At 28.5% G+C, this 19789-nt stretch overlaps 2 protein-coding genes and 1 long non-coding RNA gene across 8 annotated transcripts in view; 1 reads left to right on the forward strand and 2 right to left on the reverse strand.

The window, feature by feature from the left end:
• Nucleotides 1-1965: 1965 nt before the first annotated feature.
• On the reverse strand, nucleotides 1966-5735 carry LOC136796284 (uncharacterized). Of its 2 annotated transcripts, none has more exons than XR_010843983.1 (3): nucleotides 5502-5735; nucleotides 3507-3758; nucleotides 1966-2619 (listed from the first exon to the last, which is right to left on the reverse strand). It is a non-coding gene; the product is annotated as an uncharacterized lncRNA (long non-coding RNA). The 2 variants fall into 2 exon arrangements; XR_010843984.1 differs by having other exon boundaries at nucleotides 5376-5735.
• Nucleotides 5736-6585: 850 nt separating this feature from the next.
• LOC106681379 (PC4 and SFRS1-interacting protein) lies at nucleotides 6586-7923 on the reverse strand. The gene has a single exon (XM_014421702.3). It carries the CDS (start codon nucleotides 7921-7923, stop codon nucleotides 6586-6588), a length of 1338 nt encoding a protein of 445 aa, XP_014277188.1.
• A 22-nt stretch (nucleotides 7924-7945) lies between these two features.
• Nucleotides 7946-19789, forward strand: part of LOC106681457 (dnaJ homolog subfamily B member 12) — a 33885-nt gene continuing 22041 nt past the window's right edge. Inside the window, exons 1-7 of one of the 5 annotated variants that reach the window (XM_014422123.2) lie at nucleotides 7946-8082; nucleotides 8448-8590; nucleotides 8714-8803; nucleotides 11587-11653; nucleotides 14110-14255; nucleotides 14343-14471; nucleotides 17284-17420. In XM_014422123.2, the coding sequence (XP_014277609.1) occupies nucleotides 8458-8590; nucleotides 8714-8803; nucleotides 11587-11653; nucleotides 14110-14255; nucleotides 14343-14471; nucleotides 17284-17420 (702 nt within the window). In that variant the 5' untranslated portion in view covers nucleotides 7946-8082; nucleotides 8448-8457. Of the gene's footprint in view, nucleotides 8150-8397; nucleotides 8591-8713; nucleotides 8804-11586; nucleotides 11654-14109; nucleotides 14256-14342; nucleotides 14472-17283; nucleotides 17421-19789 lie in introns of all 5 variants that reach the window. The other 4 variants (XM_014421972.2, XM_014421819.2, XM_014421893.2 and 1 more) reach the window with 4 other exon arrangements.

Raw genomic sequence — 19789 nt, forward strand, 5'->3', positions numbered from 1 at the left:
TAATGCTACAAAGTATATAATAAATAGTGTTGTTTTTTCTCACCCTCCTTATAAAGTTTTTTTCCTGACCCTCCTTTTATATTATGCACAAAAAATTACATACATAGGTTTTAATTTAAATTATATATTTATACTATAAAATAAATTTTCTTTGATTGCCATAGTGCCATTTAAGGTTAATAGCCTGTGTCTGTTAATGGTGGTGTTCACAAGTGTAGCAAGAAGCCGGAGAAAGGCTCTGCTGGTCCTAATATATGGTGATAAAAAAGAACTCGTTATACAACAAAACAATAAGGAAGCCCGATAAGTACTATTAGGGAAGAAAGAGTTTATATTTTTAATAGAATATAAAAAATCTTCCGTATATACATTCTAAAATAATGGTTTAAGTATCCCATTCATAATAGCTAACAGTAAATATAAGAAACAACATAGTGTTTTCTCAAAACAAATCAGTGTTCAGATCTATAATAGCAATTATTTTCAATTTAGCTTTAATTTTTTCTAAAAAATTATGCTGTTTATGCTTAAAATAAAAGCAAAATAAGAAGAAAATAACAGTTATAAACATTTTTTTGACTATATGCCATTTTATCTCCTAACATCTATCAATACGTTATTATATTCTCTTGCTTATGTTTAGGCAATTTATTCTTATGTTTAGTTCTGATCAGAGCAATAATAAAGGGTTTCGTGTCTTAAAACCAAATAAACAAACAAATAATCCTAATATCTGATATGAACAGTGCTTTGAAAATAACGCAAAATTTGTTATTTTCTCAATGTAGAATATAGAAGTATTTAATAAAAAGAGGATCAAAAATTATTATTGAAGAAATAAACTAACAAACTTTATTTTATGTATAAAATAGATATCTAAATATCTCGGAATGGAAAAACGATTATAATTTTATTTAAGATTGAAGGAGAAGGACCATCTGTGTATTGAATAATGTACTCAGAAGTATTTCAGTACCCTGGGCTATGAAAAAATTTTACTAAATTAATTGATTTCCATTTATGCACATTAAGATTGCTGAGTAAATAATATTTATAAAAAAGCTATTCGGTATTTCACATAATAGTAGTTTTAAAGTAATTAACTAGCAAGTAATTACTACTTGGAATTTCCATTTCTTTAAATAATTATCTTATCGTTACATTATAAATGGCTCCTTAGAAACCTAAATGGCAAGGCTGCTTTGAAGATAATTCAAAGTGTCTTATTTCCATTATCTATTTTTTTTTTTAAATTCCATTCTCTTTATTATTTTTTTATAGTTCGTCTCTCGATTATCTGTTACCAATCAGATGAGTAAACAGATAAAAATTGAAGAATGTTGATAAACTAAGGTGCTGTTTTTCATGTTGAGGGTTTATATTTTATTATTCAAGATAGGGAGTTCTAAAAAAAATTTATTTTTATTCGAAAAAACTTGTAACATGTCTTATAGAAAATTTTATTTTTTATAAAATCTCTTCAAGACTCATTGTTTCAATAAAATAATTTTTATCTAAGTTAAGTCACAAACATTTTTTATTATTACGTTCTTACCAACGCCAATATAGCCATCCTCAAGGACAATCCTAAATATAAATTTATACTTCACATCCAACAAGTAAAAACTTTTTGCTGGCTATTCTGCCCAGGTCAATAAATTTAGTCAAATCACCCAATTTTGTCACTTTTACATTACATTTTAAAACTTTTAATTACAGATTAACTTAACACAATTATCACTCACTTATCATAAGATATTTATATTATTATTACTTAATATACAATTAAACACTTATTTATATAAATAATTTACTCGGTTATCTTAATGTGCATAAATGGAAATTAATTCATTTAGTAAAATTATTTCAGAGTCTTGGGTATTGAAATATTTCTGAGTACATTATCCAACACAGATGGTCTTACTCCTTCAATCTTACATAAAATTATATTTGTTTTTCCGCTCAGAAATATTTAGATATAATTTAATAAATATATTGACCTGGGCCGAATAGCTGCAAAAAGTTTTTAATTGTTGGATGTGAGGTGTAAATTTATAGTTAGTTCTTGAGGATGGCTGGGGCCATGTCTCATAATAAAGTACAAACTAATACTATTAGTCTTGTCGATTTAACTTAATACAATTACACTGACTTGTACAATAGTAAATTGTACTTTAGTACTTTTTAACTCCTGTAGTATCACTAATTGTCCTTCCTATTATGAAAAAAATAAGTATTAGTGCAATTAACAGGTTGTTTCTATACTTGGATTTTGAACTAATACTATTATCTTTCATTATGAAACAGGGCCCTGTTACCGGAAACATTGGACATTTAAAGTAATAATAAAGAATGTTTGTGACTTAACTTGAATACACATTATTTAATTCAAAAGAAAATTTGATTTATATATTTAACTTAAAAGGTCAGTAAAACTATAAAATGGTAAAATTTATATAAAATAAACTATTTAGTATGGTAAAAATAGGTACTATAATAGTAACAAAAAATTTATCGTAGCCCATCTTACAGGTCTTCTTCTGGGCTTTCCATCTAGCCAGCAGCTGGTTACTTGCTTGTAAACTACTTCACTCGTCAATCTGTTTGCTAGATGAAGATCTGCAATGTGCATTGATTGTTTCAAATAGTTTTTGTAGCTATTTTTTACTATCACTTCAATTTATAAATAAGATATAACCAAACTAATAAACTTCCAATGATTTGAAAAGGGGCCATGGGTGTATAGAATTTTTTTGAGAAAATGTTATCTCATCCTTATGTTCTTAAAATTGTTTTCTAGAAATTTAATATTTTGTGTCATTACTAAATCACAACTGTTTCGTCAGTAACTCTTCTGGATCTCTTGTAGCATTATTTTTAAATTTAATTATATTCACAAGAAGGAATGCAGCTTTACATTACATTACAGCAGAGCAGAGAATTCAATTAGTGAAAACTGAAAAGAAAGTGAATCTAATGAGACAAATTAGGGGAAAACATACACTTTTCATTTTGGAATAAAAGTTTCTGAGAACATTTTTGGCAACTCGTGAAAGCCAGTATTCTTAGTCTTCTCTTTTCTAGGGTCTCTAAGATAAAAAGGCTCTTGATAGCAGAGTAGACAACACCTCTGAGCTTAAAATTCAACTTTATTATGGATCTTCAATTTTTTTTCTTTTACATTGTAATCATGTACATGCGTGCATGGGTGAATGTGTGTGTGTTGCTTTATAACAATAACAATCCATAGGCGTTTAATGACCAACAGGTTTTAAGCGAAGACCAAACTAACACCACTACAGATAGTGCCCAACAATTTTTTGTTTCAAAATGAGTTTTGAGTGTTCCCATTTGAAAGGATTTTTGCTGATTTTAAAAAATATTGAAACAACAATATACTTACTTTATATATGATCTTTTCACTTTCTTGAGACTAGTTACAAACAATTAATTTGAATCTAGTTTGAGCTGGATACAAAATATTTTATTTAAACAAATATACTTACTGATTATCTATTCTTTTTTTAACTTCATTTTAACAAAGCTCAGAAGTTTATATGCCAAGGATTGGATACATTTTTACTAAAGACAGAAGTTAAAAGGTTTTACAGAAAAAAGCCATACTGGATGGATTGCAAAATATTCATTTTTGTTTCGGAATAGTAGCAGAGTAAGGCAAATACCCTTGGGGTTGGGCCGGCGAAGGGTCTAGTGTCACATTTTTTGTGAGAACTTGTTGTTATAACTGTATACCTTTCCTGAAATTTAAGAGTAAGTTGAAAGGTTTTAACTGGTAAATGCAAAATTACTATCAAAGTGCCTAAAAATATAAGACGATATAATTTTCAAATATTGTTCTGGGGAGATCACCTTTGCCCAAGTTCCCCACATGGTTCAATTTCTGGTTTAGTGGTCCAGAGATATCTACGGAACTACTGCTGTAGATGCCTCTTGATAATTTAAGAACAAATATTAAAAAAAAAAGCCCTTTTTCCAGCTAACTCTCCAGTTTATATAAAAAATTATTTAAATTTATATTGGAAGAAGACAGTTGTAGATTGTAGGAAGATAGTCCGGGTGGAAGTCAATAAAGGTATCAAAATAGTAGAAGAAAACTACTTGATGTTAACCAACATTTTGCCCCACTTTGCATGGCTTCTTCAGACCTGTCAGATTGAAACTAACATGGCAATTCGACAACTCAGTTGTCATCTTTGTTTCAATCTGACATCCCTTACAAAGCCATGCAAAGTGGGGCAAAATGTTGGTTATCAATAAGTAGTTTCCTTCTACTATTTTTATAACTTTATTGACCGCTATCCAGACAATCATCCTACGATTTAAATTTATATTTCACAATATTCTGTGTATTTCAGTTTATTTTTCAATATTTAAATTAAATAAAGAATAATATGTTAAAATGATAATTCTTACATTTATCATTATTGTTTAGATTACTTCCTCCCATATTAACTAGTTTCTAGCTCTTCGATTTTTGAGATCTTCTAATTAGATTGCTGTATTCAATGTTTGAAAAATATTTTTGTAACCCTAGTTAACAGTAAAGATAAAAAAAAAAAAAAAAAAAAAAAAAAAAAAAAAAAAAAAACCCATCTCTATTACTGTTTTGTAAATTCACAACACTAGTTCAAACTTATTCCAAAACAATACATGTGATCTGAACTATACAAATTTTTAAATACTTACTGAATGTTAAGAATTGTTTAAAACATTAATTAACATAAAAATAGCCTTATATACTGACATCCCCAAGTGTGAATAGTCTTATTTTAAATCGTGTAATATCTATAAACTGGTTTGAACTAAAAACAAAGGTGGTGTATGATTTGTTGTATTAATACAAAATAGCTAAAACTCTGAAGATATAAAATAACTGTTAGAATACAATCTGAAGTTTCTAATCAAAAACCTTGAGTGACTAGACTACTAATTCACAAATCAACATTACACCATATCAGGTACCAGGATAGAAAATAAAAACACATGGACAAAGGCAAAAATCAGCACTTCTAAAATCATCAGCCAAAAAAGGCACGTTAACCAGAGAGCTCATCACGTTAAGACATTAAACACATACTATTTATATCATTTCACCAAGTTAATTCAAAGAACACATAGATCCCATCCCATCAGATTTGAAAAGTTACCAAATTTAGCTATTCTATAATTGGCTAGCGTGTAAGAGCAAAACGTAGGTAACAGTAAATTTTTAAGGTGGCAGTTGATTTTGTAAATTTAAATATTTCTTTAGTATTATTAATTAAGATTAATTATCAGTATTATATATTTTTTTTAATATTTAATTTCATTAGGAAATTTTTTATAATTTGTTTATAAATAAAATAAATTTGTACCACAATCCATGAAGGATCAGGGTCCAGTGCTTTGTAAGGAAATAGTTACTAGACCAACAGTTGTGCAAGGTGATTTGGTCAGAATCACGCTGATCACAAGATTTCTCCCCCATTATAGATACTCACTTGATGAGGCTGGGTGGGTCCCAGAGCTCCCGAATCTACAGGGTTGGATCATGGCTGCGACAGAATAAATAATTATCTGTCAGCCAGATTCAAAACCGGGTCCTTGGTGTTAGTAGCACAGTGATTAACCAGAGCCACCCCACTCCACACTAATTCATTTCAATAAAATAAATTAGGATGTAGTTAAACAATTTTCCATATCAATTTAAATTTTGGAGTTTAATTACACAGATTATTTAAGAATAACAGGCCTAAACAAATATTAATACATATGTATTATTATTAAATACATATGTATTATTATTAAATACATATGTATTATATTATTATATACGTAATATGTATAAACAATATAAAATTATTGTTTATTATACACTTAGTAAAATAAGCTAATATCATAGTAACAAAAATAATATAAAACTGTTAAATATAAACTGACGTATTTAGATTAAGAATCAAACAACGGAAGAATTAGACAAAAGAACAAGATTTACTTATCAAATTTATATATTTTCAAATAATGTTATTTACATCTAACAAATAAAAATAATGTTTAAATATTATATATTAACATATTACAGAGATATTCTTTAAGAAAGAAGCAACTAAATTATACAATCATAATTAATAAAATGAAGTGAGATATGAAATTTAAGACTACTAAAAATTACTAAAACGTAAATAATATTGAACTAAAATTAAAAAAAAAAAAAAAAAAAAATATGAAAAACAAAACAGCCATCTTATACACAACAGTCTATAGGACAAGTCTTAAATGTTAATGACACAAATTAAAAAAAAAAAAACTAGATACTTTTTAACATAAGATATAGAACCTGAAATTGTATGTTCACAGAACCTGGGTTACATGTAATTATATACTTATTTCTTTCATACCTGGAATTCAATGGTAAATAATATTCAATAAAAGAAACATGGATACGTCGATATTTCCACTGCATTTCACAAATAAAATTAGATTATAATGCATTTATTATCTTCATATAATAAGTGCAATTAATGTATCTTACAAAAAAACACAAAACTTGCATAATTCTAAATTGAAGGCAAAATAAATATATCCTTATTCTGGTTCTTTTATCATTCCAACTATTTCTTCACTATTCATATGTTTGGTCATTTTGTCAAATTTTTCTCTTTCTTCCTCAAACGCATCCCAAAAAGATTTATTGTTTGGAAAGAAAAATAAGCCCTGAAATTTACTATAAACATGCTCTGCTTTACTCCTAATTTCTTCAGCATCTTTATGAAACTCTTGTTCTTCTTCTTCAGTCAAAGCTCTCGGAACATTACCCACATATCTCCTAACTTTCTTAATGGTATGTACAACATCAGGATGTTTTTTCAACATAAGTGCAGTCAACTTCAGTTGACTAAGTTGGTCGAGATAGGTTAAACATTTTTTGGTATCAGCATTTTTAATGTTTAAAGCACTTCTTATGTTTAAGTCTAGCTCAAGAAGTAAAGTTTCAGTTCTTATTATTTCAGTCCGCATTAAATTATCTTGAATGACGGGCTGTTCTGCATTCTCCTTTGTCCATTTAAACATGTGAGTATCAATATCGAACGGTAATGTTTCCCCAGATTCTAAACGCTTTTTAAGATCATTGGCATAACTCCGTTCTTTGAACTTCCATTCATTCAATCTCTGCTCAGAAGAAAACTGCGGTTGATTATAACCCAAAGGTATTTTCACTTTCTCATTGTTTACATAGGCAATAATATATTTATCATCACCGGTTTCATCTTTGTCAATTTTTCTAACTGGAGCAACTTTAGAAATAGGTTTGACAGGTTGCTGCACTGGTGAGTGCTCTTCATTTCCTTCATCTTCAAAGTCAGCAAATCGTTTTGGTTTAATTTTTCTTCCAGAACGAGACATTACCTCAGCATTTTTGTGTTCTAAATCAGGGTTGCTGAAAACTGAAGCTCTCTTCTTCTGATCTTCCTCAGTCCCAGAGTCTGAGTCTACTTTTCTTTTTTTCTCTTTGGGTTTTGTTACTTTAGGGGTTGGAGACAGTGATGTCTTAGACCTTCCAGTGGTTGAAGAGCGCTTGGCATCATCTCCAGCAGTGTCATTGAGACTTGTTTGTTCTTTGAAACTTTGTTCTAACTCTGCTAGAGTTTGCTGTTCTTCAGGAGACAATTCTGCTTCAATTTGAATCAGAGCCTCAGTGAAGTTTTTATGCTTTTTAGGTTTTCCTAACCTAGTTTTATTTTCAACAAAAGAGCATATGTCCTCACCTTTTACTACAGCTGTTTCACCAGTTCCATAAAAGTATATGTGATATCTCATTTTATTAGGAGTCTCGTCAGCTAAACCTTCTACACGGGCAGGCCATGGTGGATAGCCTCTTACCTTGGCAAACACTTTATCACCCGAAGAAAACTTAGGTTTCATGGTATTTAAGGCACCACTGTCACTTTAAAAACGAATTTGACAATAAAAACAATCGGTAACACACAAAACAAAGCGTCCTAATTACATCATTTATAGTAATGCAGACTGAAGCCAAGTGCCGCGAAAACAGTGAAGCCGTGAACTGGTGGAACACTTCAAGTATGATTGATAATGTGTTGATTATTTAAAATATAAAAAAACAAACAATATTGCTGTATTATGATAGGTAAATTTAATTAATTAAAGTCAATAGAAAACTTATAAAATAATGTTACTATAGAAAATTATTTTTCTACGTATTTATCTATTGTTATGAACAAAAATATTATTTTATTAAAAATATTATTTTTTAAACTATATTTAATTCTATAAAATATATTTTAATATATTTTCTATTTCATTTTTGTTTTTAATATTTATCACTTGTTGATGACTGTTTTGTAATATCCTAAAGGCGTTTGGTCAACTTTGTAGGTAAGGTTTTTATGTTATTCTTTAGATATTGAAGTGATAGTTTTGATAAGGTGAATTAAAATGGAAGGGAATAAGGACTCGGCTGAACTTTGTATTAATATTTCTGAACGATATATTAGAGAAGGGAAAAGAGACGAAGCAGAAAAATATTTGTTAAAAAGTGAAAGATTATACCCTACTCAGAAAGCAAAAGGTTGGTGTTGTTGCAAATTTACTATTTTTCACTTACCTATAAGTGTATTACATTAAATTGCAGCAACAAGAAATTATTCATTACTAATGTGCTTCATATTAGTGATTTAGAAATGCTTTGCAGATCTGTTAGAAAGTTTACAAAAGCTTAAGAGTGCTTCTAATCCTGGAAGAAAAGAAACTTCATCTGGGAAAGAAACATCTTCTAATACAGGTATTTTATAAGTATATTTCTAGATTAATACTTGCTATTATTGTTACAGCCATATACTGATCAACAGATATGCATCTAAATAAATACGTCCTGTTTATTTAAATATTTCATATCTTTATTGTTTATTTGTCAAAGCTTTAAATTTTTCATGATTTATCATACTGATTATTCTACTAGTTCCTTTAGATTTCAAAGAACATATAAAATTTGTCTTTTTAATTTATTGTATATCCTTCTGTGACATATATTGTAATGCTGTATGTTATATGTTTTGATGAAAATGCAATTCGATTCCATCTTGCATCATCATGGCCAGGTTTAAGGCAATGTCATCTTTATTGTGTGTACATAGTTTTGAAATTAGTAAACTTCATTATGCATATTTCTTTCTAGTGAGCTGGTATTTGTTTTAAATCTAAATTCTTGCTATGTCTTCAATTTCTTGTGTAAATATCACATCTTACACAGTGTTTAGATTCACCACTGTATTATAAAAATGTTGCTTGTTAATTTTATTTGTTTCAGCCCCTCTATGTTTGCAAGGATTGAAATTAAATACAAATACTTAACGTTGTCAGTTTATGTGTGCTTTATATATATATATCTGTGCACTTCTTTTATATATATAAATGTTTTGCATATTTTAAAGTTATTTTTTAAGTAAAAAATTTCTTACTATTTCATAAGCATCACTCATATAGGAGGGGTGAGCCTGAACTAACTTATACATAATGAGATAATGGTCAATCACTAATAACTAAATACGTTAAGGATTTGTTTTTTCTTGGACAAGCATTTCAAGTGGAAGTTGACAGCTCTGATCTGTCAAATTAAAGCAATAAGATTAACAATAATAGTGTAAGTCACAACCCACAACAATAGTACTTATGTTAGTGACCTGTCACTCACCTGTCATGTCGTAATGACGTTTGTGAACTATTTGTAAAAGTTGTATTGATGTACCATTTAATTTAGGGATATCAGCAATCAATCTTATTGTGTCGCAGAATTTTAAATGCTTCCATTGATTTTTTCGGAATGATTTTTATATTAGTTCATGGCAGGAGTGGAAAGTGAGGGAGATGCAGGGATTTTCTTGCTGATTTATACAATTATGATTTCACTTTCTTTATTAATGTAAAATTTCAATGTTGAAAATATAGAAACTTATTCAATTGTGACTTAAATTATCGCTATAAAAGGTTTTATTCTTAAAGAAAGAGTTACCTTTTACTTTAGGGGATGAGATCACATCTGTTTCCGAAAAAATTAATAGAGATGAACCAACAGTTTTTAAAATTAAGCAACAGCACAGTGAAGCGATTCTGACATTAGTTGTATTTTGCCTATCAATTTGATTTATTTTATACTCTAGTTAATCTTCATATTCATTGGTAATCAATGTTATATAATTTATATAGACCCCTCTCCCCTCCCCCCAAAAAAACGATCACATTAAACAAAATAAAATGTTGATGAAAGTCATGATCAATTATATGTAAAAACAAATACTTAAAGTATCATTTCACATTTAAATCTTTTAAGGTTATCCATCTTATCAAAAAACACACCACTTTTACAATTTAAATTACTTGTAATTTGTTTATATTACTTGAATTAGTATAGTCTTAATGTAGTTCTTAGAAATAATTTGTTGTAAATCAGTTTATTTCTAAGGGATAATTTAGATTTTTTATTGAAACGGGGAAACATTTTATACATCATTAATAATACACTAGATAACCAGTGTGCATTAATTTAAAGTGGAAATGTGTTAAACCACTATGAATTAATTTTTTAATTAATTTCTTCAAAAATCAACTAATAAATTAACTAATCATAACCTTTTGGTGCCTCTTTCTTTTCTTTTACACTGTTAGACGACATTTTGTGTTCTTGTGCATTTTAATGTCTCTCCTTACCACTTTTATTTTATTCATTTGTCTCTAGTTCAATAAACAAGTTTCAATTTTAATACCTTTACAAGAAATAACCTTTCATCGGCAATGAGGAATGTATTGACCTTTTTGGTTTTAGGAAAGTTATTGATGAATAAATTATATAATATTTGACTTAAGACTGGATTCTTGAAGGAGACCAGTATAAGAAATTTTATGTTTGTGTCTTAGACATGGAAGCATTAATTCTAAATGTTAAAATAGAAATTTGAATGTATTTTTGCATCATATAAGTTTCAACTATTTGATTGTCAAATTTGAATTGACAATAGATCTTATGAAACCTGAGAATTATTCTTCTCCATTTAACTATTATTATGGTGGCAGTACAACTTTGTTAGAGGTCTTGGCCTCCATCAATCATCAAGATCTTGTGCTGACACCGTTAAATCAATCATTATAAAAATATCAGAAAGAAATATAAAATAATTGTAAAGAAATATGAATATAATTGTAATATAAAAGAGAAACACTGGTATTTATTAATTCAGAGGATATATTTCATATAATAAGTTATGATTTTAGTGATTATTATAGACTCGAATTCAAAAAATAGTTCATGCTTTTAGTTAATTCACAGTAGCTATAATTGTGATTTTATTTATGCCTTTAACCATTACAGGCCACCTTAGAATGCTATGTATCAGCGCGATCTAGAAGCAACTGTTATTTAAAAAGTTTCAAATTAACTTTCTTATTGATGTTATTTATCTCTAGGAGGAGTACAGTAGATGTTTGGACAAATTTTTATTGACGTTTTTACTATACTTCATTATTAATAATGCTATATCTAAAAAAGTATATATATTTTTTTCTGTTTTTCAGGTACGAAAAAAGAAACTAGTATGCCAGAAGTGGAATATACTAAAGAACAATTAGAAGCTGTTAAGAGGTTATTATTTTATCATTTCAGTTTTGTTTTTTTTCAGAACTTTTTTACCTTAAACTGTTTTATTCAATCGTATTGCTTTATTAATCGTTTCTTTCCTCCTAATTTTTGTTTGCAATGTGGTTTCTTGCTGACTGTTATGTTTATACAGAGATAAGTTTTCATTTTACATGCTTTATCATGATCTCATTTTCTTTATATCATAGAATAGTGGTTTAGTGGGTTAGATATTATTTCCTCTTATCTCTTTTTTTTTTTTTTTTGCTATGATTTTAAATTCCGATCCTTGGTCTCTTCTTGATCTGTGGTCTTCTCTGGATAATTCTATCTAGAATGCCTGTCAAAGACCAATTTTATATCGGAAAATAAAATAAATTTTAATTGGAATGACTTTCGTCATATTGTATTTACAATGTCATATTGTATAAATAAGCAGGACATATTTAATTAATTCCAATGAGCCATGTTTATTTTATTTATGGCAGATTGCTGATTAACTGTGTGTATCAATAAATGGAATATGGCCCAGATGCGGTCAAATTAAACTCAAATAGTAATATAGTTGACCGTAAATATTGATATATAAGAAGATGGTCAGGGTTGCGGTCAAAGGAGAAACAAAAATAGTTTAAATAGTTGTAAACTATTTTTGTTTCTCCTTTGATCGCAACCCTGACCATCTTCTTATATATCAAATAATAATATTATGTACTATTTTTATTTATTTTTTTTAATACTACATTATATTACTATTTGAGTTTAAATTGACTGCACCTGGACCATATTCCATTTATTTTATTTATATCTTAAAAATGAAACAACGCACCGATATGTTGTTTTAAAGTTGAAATAAATGATTTTACTCATCTAATTCATTTCCCTTTTGATGTAGTTAAGAAAATTTTATATTCTTTCTCTATATCCATTGTGCCGAAAAGTTTGGCATGATGTTGTGCACTTTCTCCATTGATCACGTTTTCTTGCTATTCTTCTTATCTCTTCCACATATCTGTCATAGGTAATTCGAGGCCTACAAATTGGTTGCAGCCCACGAGAGTAAGCTCTAATAAGCCATCTTGTCTTCTTTTAGTTATTCATGCTACGTACATGTCTGAACCCCTTGCACTACTTTTTTTTTTCTTAGGACATGTGTTGTAGGATGTATTTCCTAGATTTCTCTAATGGTTTTATTGTGGATCCAATGTTTCCCGGTCTTTCTAGTTATACTCATCTCAGTTTGAGGAGTTTTTTAGAATATTTGTTGGCTTTCTCCATTTATTTGGGTTGAAATTAACTATGGTCTAAAGCATTCAGTAATTTTGTTAGAAGTTTGTCGATTTGGTGGATTTAGCATTTCAAATCTATTTAATGAAGGTCATCAAATATTCATATTTAAAAAAAAAAATATTATATTGATTTTAGGGAGTAAGATTGCCTAATTTTAGTGAGGCTGTGACTATCAAATCTGCACTTCTCACTCAAAAACAAACAAAAGAAAAAGATAAATGAATAAAAAAAAAAAATGATTATTACAAGACAAGTCAATGAGTTAAGAGTCTTGTCAAAATAAAATAAAGTTGATAATACCTTTACCATATTGCATCCCAGGACTATTATTACTTTTTTTTTTTTTTTTTTTTTTTTTTTTTTTTTTTTTTTTTTTTTTTTTTTTTTTTTACACGTCAATTAATAGATTGTATAGATGTTCTTGCTTAGCTCAGAAGGTTGTAGGTTTGAATTCTACCTGAGTCAGTCAATATTTATTTCACAGCAGCCCCAAAAAATGTATCTTGACATTCCATAAGTCCTCAGTGGAAAAAAAAACAAAAAAACATTGAGGCATTTAAAAAAAAAAACACACACACATATATAAGTCTAATTTGTCTTATTGAAAGCAGATTTTTTTTTTTCCTTTCCTTCTCTAGGACTAGCAAAATTTTAATTTGTTTTGAAAAAGCCTTGTTTTATAGATTTTTTTTTTGTAGGCTCAATCTAATACGAACAATAAGACACAAAGGCATATATCAAATAAGCATTCATTTAATGAAGTGAAGTGAAAAATTCTTCCATTTATAACTTTCTCTAATTTATCCATAACAACATTTCGGGGCCATCACCTCATCATCAAGCATACTATAATTCTCAAATAGCAAATGGTAATGATAAGGTAATTAATTTAATTGTATTCTAGTTGACGAATTATTGTTGTCGTGTGCATAATGGGAAATTTGTTATTTGTGAATTGTAGTATGCCTGATGATGGGGCAATGGCCACAAAACGTGTTTTAGATAAATTAAGGTAAATAAAAGAATTTTTTAAATGATTGAATTCTTCAGTTTACCTCATTAGATAATATCACAACTCTTACATTCAAATGAACCTAAATTATTAACAAGTATTTATATTTTTATCCATCTATATTTAAATAATGTAATCATGGGTTATTTTTCTATAACAGGATTAAAAATTGTAAAGACTATTATGAAATTCTTGGGATAAACAAAGAAGCAACAGACACCGATATCAAAAAGGCTTATAAAAAATTAGCTTTGGTCCTCCACCCTGACAAGAATAGGGCTCCTGGAGCAGCCGAAGCTTTTAAAGGTTAGCCTAAAGTTTCTGATTCTTTTTTAAAATCAATTTTTCCTCTATTGGTGGACTTTTATTTGATTGTTTATTTTATTTTTTTAGCTATTGGAAATGCTGTAGCTGTTTTGACTAATGTTGAAAAACGGAAGCAATATGACTTGTACGGTACAGATGATGAACGAATCAGACATAATTCATCCCATGGAGATTCATATACTAGAGGATTTGAAGGTATTTGTATTTTATATTCATTAGAGTTTATTAATGAGTTAAAGTCATTTGTTAGACTTATTTCTTCATCATTAATTTTGATTGAGTAGGGTTTTGAGGAACTTGTCTCACTTTTTTTGCCTGTTTCGGCTTGTGCTAAGATGATTGAGAAAATGTCAAAAAAAAAAAAAATCTAGATCTTATTTATCTACTTTAGGATCTTATAAGTGATGTTTACTTTCCTTATCATCTAGACAGAGAAAATATCGTAATTTGTTCAAGTTTTGGATGTTCAGTTTTCAATGAATATAAACCCTCCACTTTCGCCCTCCATGGTAGCCTTACTTATCTGTCTTTTCAAACGGACAATTATAGCAAGTAGGTTGGTCGATGAACGACATGTCACAATCTCACAAGAGGAGATCATAACACTAAAAAAAAGGCAATCCTTCGGATGCCCCGCTGAACCCCCGGAGAGCGACGGCCCTATATCACTTTTGAAATATTAGCTTAAAACAGGAAGGAGAGACTTTAAGATAGAGCAATATTTAAAAAGCGCTTGAAATTGAAAAAACACTTCTCTAGTTTTTTGTCATTATTTGGAAGTTCTATTAGCCCCCAACCATGGGCTAACATCCTTAATAATCAAAGTATTAAAGTTTATTCTTTAACTTTATACTTTACTTTATAAGGCTACCCATTGAAAAAATTCAAAAATTTAGAGGAAGGGGGGCCAACTTCACAGAGTTTAAATCTCACTATTATTAGTAAAGATATGGTGTATTGTATTTATAAGGGGGGAGGGGCAGTGCAGGTATCACTAATTTTTTTATATTACATAAATATTGTATGCGTCCTTGGCATTTGTTCCAATGTTCCTTAAGATCCGAGAAAAAAAAAATTCAACATCCTTAAATTTTTTTAGTTATAATAATTTTTAACCTTTTTTAATATAACTTTAATATAATTTATTTTATTATTAATTGACTAATAATAAATTTTTTCATTATTTATTTTCTGATTATTCTATACTTAACAAACAAAAGATTGAGAAAAGGGACTGGTCGTTATTCTTCTAAGGATCCCCAAAAAAAAAAAAAAACTTTAAATAGTAGTTTTCAAAAAAATAAACATTTTTAAGTATCCCTAATTAAAAATTGATATTTCTCACTTCTTAGAAAATTAGTTTGCACATTTCCTAGATCAACTTGAATCCTTTATTATCATTTAAAATTTAACCAAATTTAAATGTTTTGATTTCCCCTCTTTCTGATCATAACAATTAAGTATGTATTCCTAGACTTGTAAGAAAAAAAAAACCTTTAAATTGAATAAGCTGATGGCAATTCCTTATTGAAAATCACTTGATTTCCATTTTTCAAATCTTTATTTAGAATAAGGTAACATTAAATTTATATGCAAAGAAAAAGCTCCATTTTTTTTAAACCTTCAAGCTCAATGTCAGCTGAGCTAAAATTACGTCATTTAGACTGTCAGTCTAAAATAGTAGTGTGAAGAGAAAATTATGAAATGAGGAAAATATAAATTTTTTTTTTTTTAATTATTTATTTAATGTAATTTACAACTGTACAAAATAATACAATAGGTAAATATATAGTATGTTTCATATACACTTGAAAAAAGAACCACCCATTGGTGGTACTTCAAACATTAATTTAAATTAGAAGGTCCCGTGGCCATCTTCTTTTCAGACACCTCGAAGGATTATCAGGGATTGTTAAGGATGAAAGATTAAGAATTAATGGGTTAGGATGTTTAAGGAGTTTGGAATAAAAAAACGCATATCTGTTTTGGGTCAAATCTGCAACGAATAGGATGTTAAGGTCTTTATGAATGAGTTTATTTGTGACGTAATAAGGAGCATCAAGGATTTTACGTAGGATTTTGGATTGTAACGATTAGATGCGGGAAGAATTTGATGGTTTGGTGGAGCCCCAGAGCTCAATTCCATATGTCCAAATTGGTCTGATTATTGTAGTGTATACTAATTTTTTGTAGTGAATGGGAAGTTTAGAGCGTTTGTCAAGTAAGTGTTGTAGCAATCGGAATCTACGAGCAGTTTCTTGTCGTTTCAGTTTTCTGTGTGGATTCCAAGTAAGTCTCTTGTCAAGATGGAGTCCTAAGTATCGAATCTGAAATATAAATTTAAATTGAAAATTATTTACGATTTATAAGTAATTCCTTCGAAATATAGGATTATTAGATGTATTCATTAGCATTTTAATGCATTATGTCGATAAATTTACATTTATTTGATGAATTGTATGTAATATAAATATTTCGTAATTTTGAATCGTAAAATTAAATATCTGAGTAAATATTATTTTGAGACAAGGCTTTATCAAAGGCACTGAGACAAGGCTTTCTCAAAGGCACTGAAACAATGCAGTCTATATATAAAACAATGGCCAATTGTTATCGTTCTGTTTTGATATTATACATTAACATTGAGAGTATTGAGAAATAGCATTTCTTATATAAATAAAATATGTTTTTATCTACCAAACATTCCTTGAATCGAACTGCAATAAGCTAAATTTTTCAAATTAAAAATGTTTAAAATATAGAAATTTAATATTTAATAAGTAGAAATTAGTATAATTTGTATTCAGTTTAATATTATTATATTTTTATTTGTGTTGTTTTAAAAATAATAAAAACTTATAGTCAGATGTATTTTTGTTTAATTGTTTAAATAAACCTGATATTGATGAAAACAAAAGGAAATAAATCAACCACATATATTTATTTTTGATATACCTTTCTTTATTTTAAAGAGCCCTTCTAAATAAATCATCTATATCTGTTTCAGCCGATGTCTCTCCTGAAGAATTATTCAACATGTTTTTTGGAACTTCTTTTCCATCAGCGGGGAACGTCTACGTGCGCAGAGGAAACAGGTGGCCTCGTCGGGGTCCCGAGGAACATACGCAGCAGCAGCATAGGGATGTTAGTAGTGACTTGCGGTCTTTATTTCTTTGCTTTGTTATATTTTGTGTCATAAAGCTACTTCCCTTTATAAACAAGTTTTTTTAATGCATGCTTATAATGTAATGTAATTTCATTTATTAAATGATTATACATCTCTTATGCTAGCTCCATCTTAACTAGTAATAATAGAAGTTCTTTCTGTCTTGAAACGAAAGTAATTATATTATATAAAGCAGATACCAAATTTGCTCAACTATCAGAAGTTGAAGAAATATGATTAATCAGTGGAAAACATGTAATGGATCACTAAATTTACAATAGTTAAAGTGAGCCGTTGTGGAAATGAGAGTGGGGAGGTAAAACATTCTTAGTTTAGTGACGGAAGAATAAGTTTACTCAAAACAAATGCGGTTAACAGAGATATTATTACAAAACAGATCCAGTATTATTACTGGATTAGGTTGACTGCTGTGACTGTAATTCATTCCAGAAAATTATGAGGACTCAGTCAATTTATTTTGTTTTCATTATATGTACTAATGGTTTGACCAACTGTCCGAGTCATCATAAAATTGAAATAAAGATACATCAGATGAGAATGAAAAATAATACTGGAAGATTCCTGATTGACCGTGTGTATCAATGAATGGAATATGGTCCGGGTGCGGTTAAATAAAACTCAAGTAGTAAATGGGTGTACTATTTTTATTTGAGCCAACGTTGAGCCCCATGTTGCAGGGCTTCGTCAGGGCTAAAAAAGATACAGACACTTGACATAGTTACAAAAAAAACATTAGTGGAAAATAACAGGAGTATTCAATGAAACGTAAAATTTAATAAGAAAAATTAAAGGTTATAAACAACAAATGAAAACGGTAATAGTAACAGATAGATAAGAGATAAAATAAGAGAAGAAATATTAAAGAAAGTACAAATTAGGAGATGAAAAGGGAAAAGAATAAAATTAAATGAAAGTCCTGTCTCATTAATTTTCATTTGATTTTATTCTTTTCCCTTTTCATTTCTTGATTTGTACTTTCTTTAATTTCGTATTTTTTCTCTTATTTTATATCTTATCTATCTGTTACTATTACCATTTCATTTATTATAAACAATAATAATAAGAAAGTACAAATTAAGAAATGAAAAGGGAAAAGAATAAAATCAAATGAAAATTAATGAGACAGGACTTTCATTTAATTTTATTCTTTTCCCTTTTCATCTCCTAATTTGTACTTTCTTTAATATTTCTTCTCTTATTTTATCTCTTATCTATCTGTTACTATTACCGTTTTCATTTGTTGTTTATAACCTTTAAATTTTCTTATTAAATTTTACGTTTCATTGTATACCCCTGTTATTTTCCACTAATGTTTTTTTTTTTTTTGTAACTATGTCAAATGTTTGTATCTTTTTTAGCCCTGACGAAGCCCTGCAATGTGGAGCAAATCGTTGGCTCAAATAAAAATAGTACACCCATTTACTATTTGAGTTTTATTTAACCGCACCCGGACCATATTCCATTCATCGAAAAATAATACTGATTAAATTAGTAATGAAAATTGAATAAATTATAGAAAATAATAATACTACAAAAAAAAAATGACGTCCTGTCCTTAAGACGGTTTTATTCACTAATTTAGTGAGTGCTATCATTCTGCTATATATTTAGATAAAGACAAAACAAGTTTCTATCTTAGCCTATACTGGTCCAATTTAGATCATTTTGTTTTTCTTTATAGAAAATTAAATTTCCTTTTTTTTAAATTAGTGGCTGGTTATAATGTTCCAAAAGATGTATAATTTTCTAGTTTTCAATAAAGGAAAATTTTTTTAGGTTCTAAAAATTTTTTAAGAGAATTTTTTTAAACCTATTTTCATTGCACAGCTACAGTATAAGGAGAACCACCATTAATCATTTGATTAATTATAATTATTAATTATTTATTATTATTAAATTAATAAATGTAATTTTCGGCAATGTTGTTATTGATATAAAGTGTTCAATAAGTAAGTGAATGGAGTTGTTACAGAAATGTACAGTCCGGTTTTAGGGATAGATTTACTAAATGTGCATGAATCTTTCCTTAGCTCTTTGATTTAGTCTTCTATAAAAATTCATCATATGGATGGTAGTTTTGTAAAAAAGGACATCAAGCCAGTCTGAAAGTAGCCATAACTTAATCATATCGGAATTCAGTACTTTTGATACTGCCTGGCTTTCTGATATGTAAGTTATTTTTCCTTTCACTAAAGCTATTTTATTTAATATTCTTTCCTGGTCATAATTATCTTATTCGATACTTAGTTTAACACTAATCATACCAAGACTTAATATATACCTATTTCTACCATAGCGGGTCAAATGACCCGACTTTATGTTTCAT

The sequence above is a fragment of the Halyomorpha halys genome, unplaced genomic scaffold (genome assembly GCF_000696795.3).
Source record: "Halyomorpha halys isolate HHAL.00 unplaced genomic scaffold, Hhal_1.1 Scaffold2.1, whole genome shotgun sequence".
NCBI classification, from domain to species: Eukaryota; Metazoa; Arthropoda; class Insecta; order Hemiptera; family Pentatomidae; genus Halyomorpha; species Halyomorpha halys.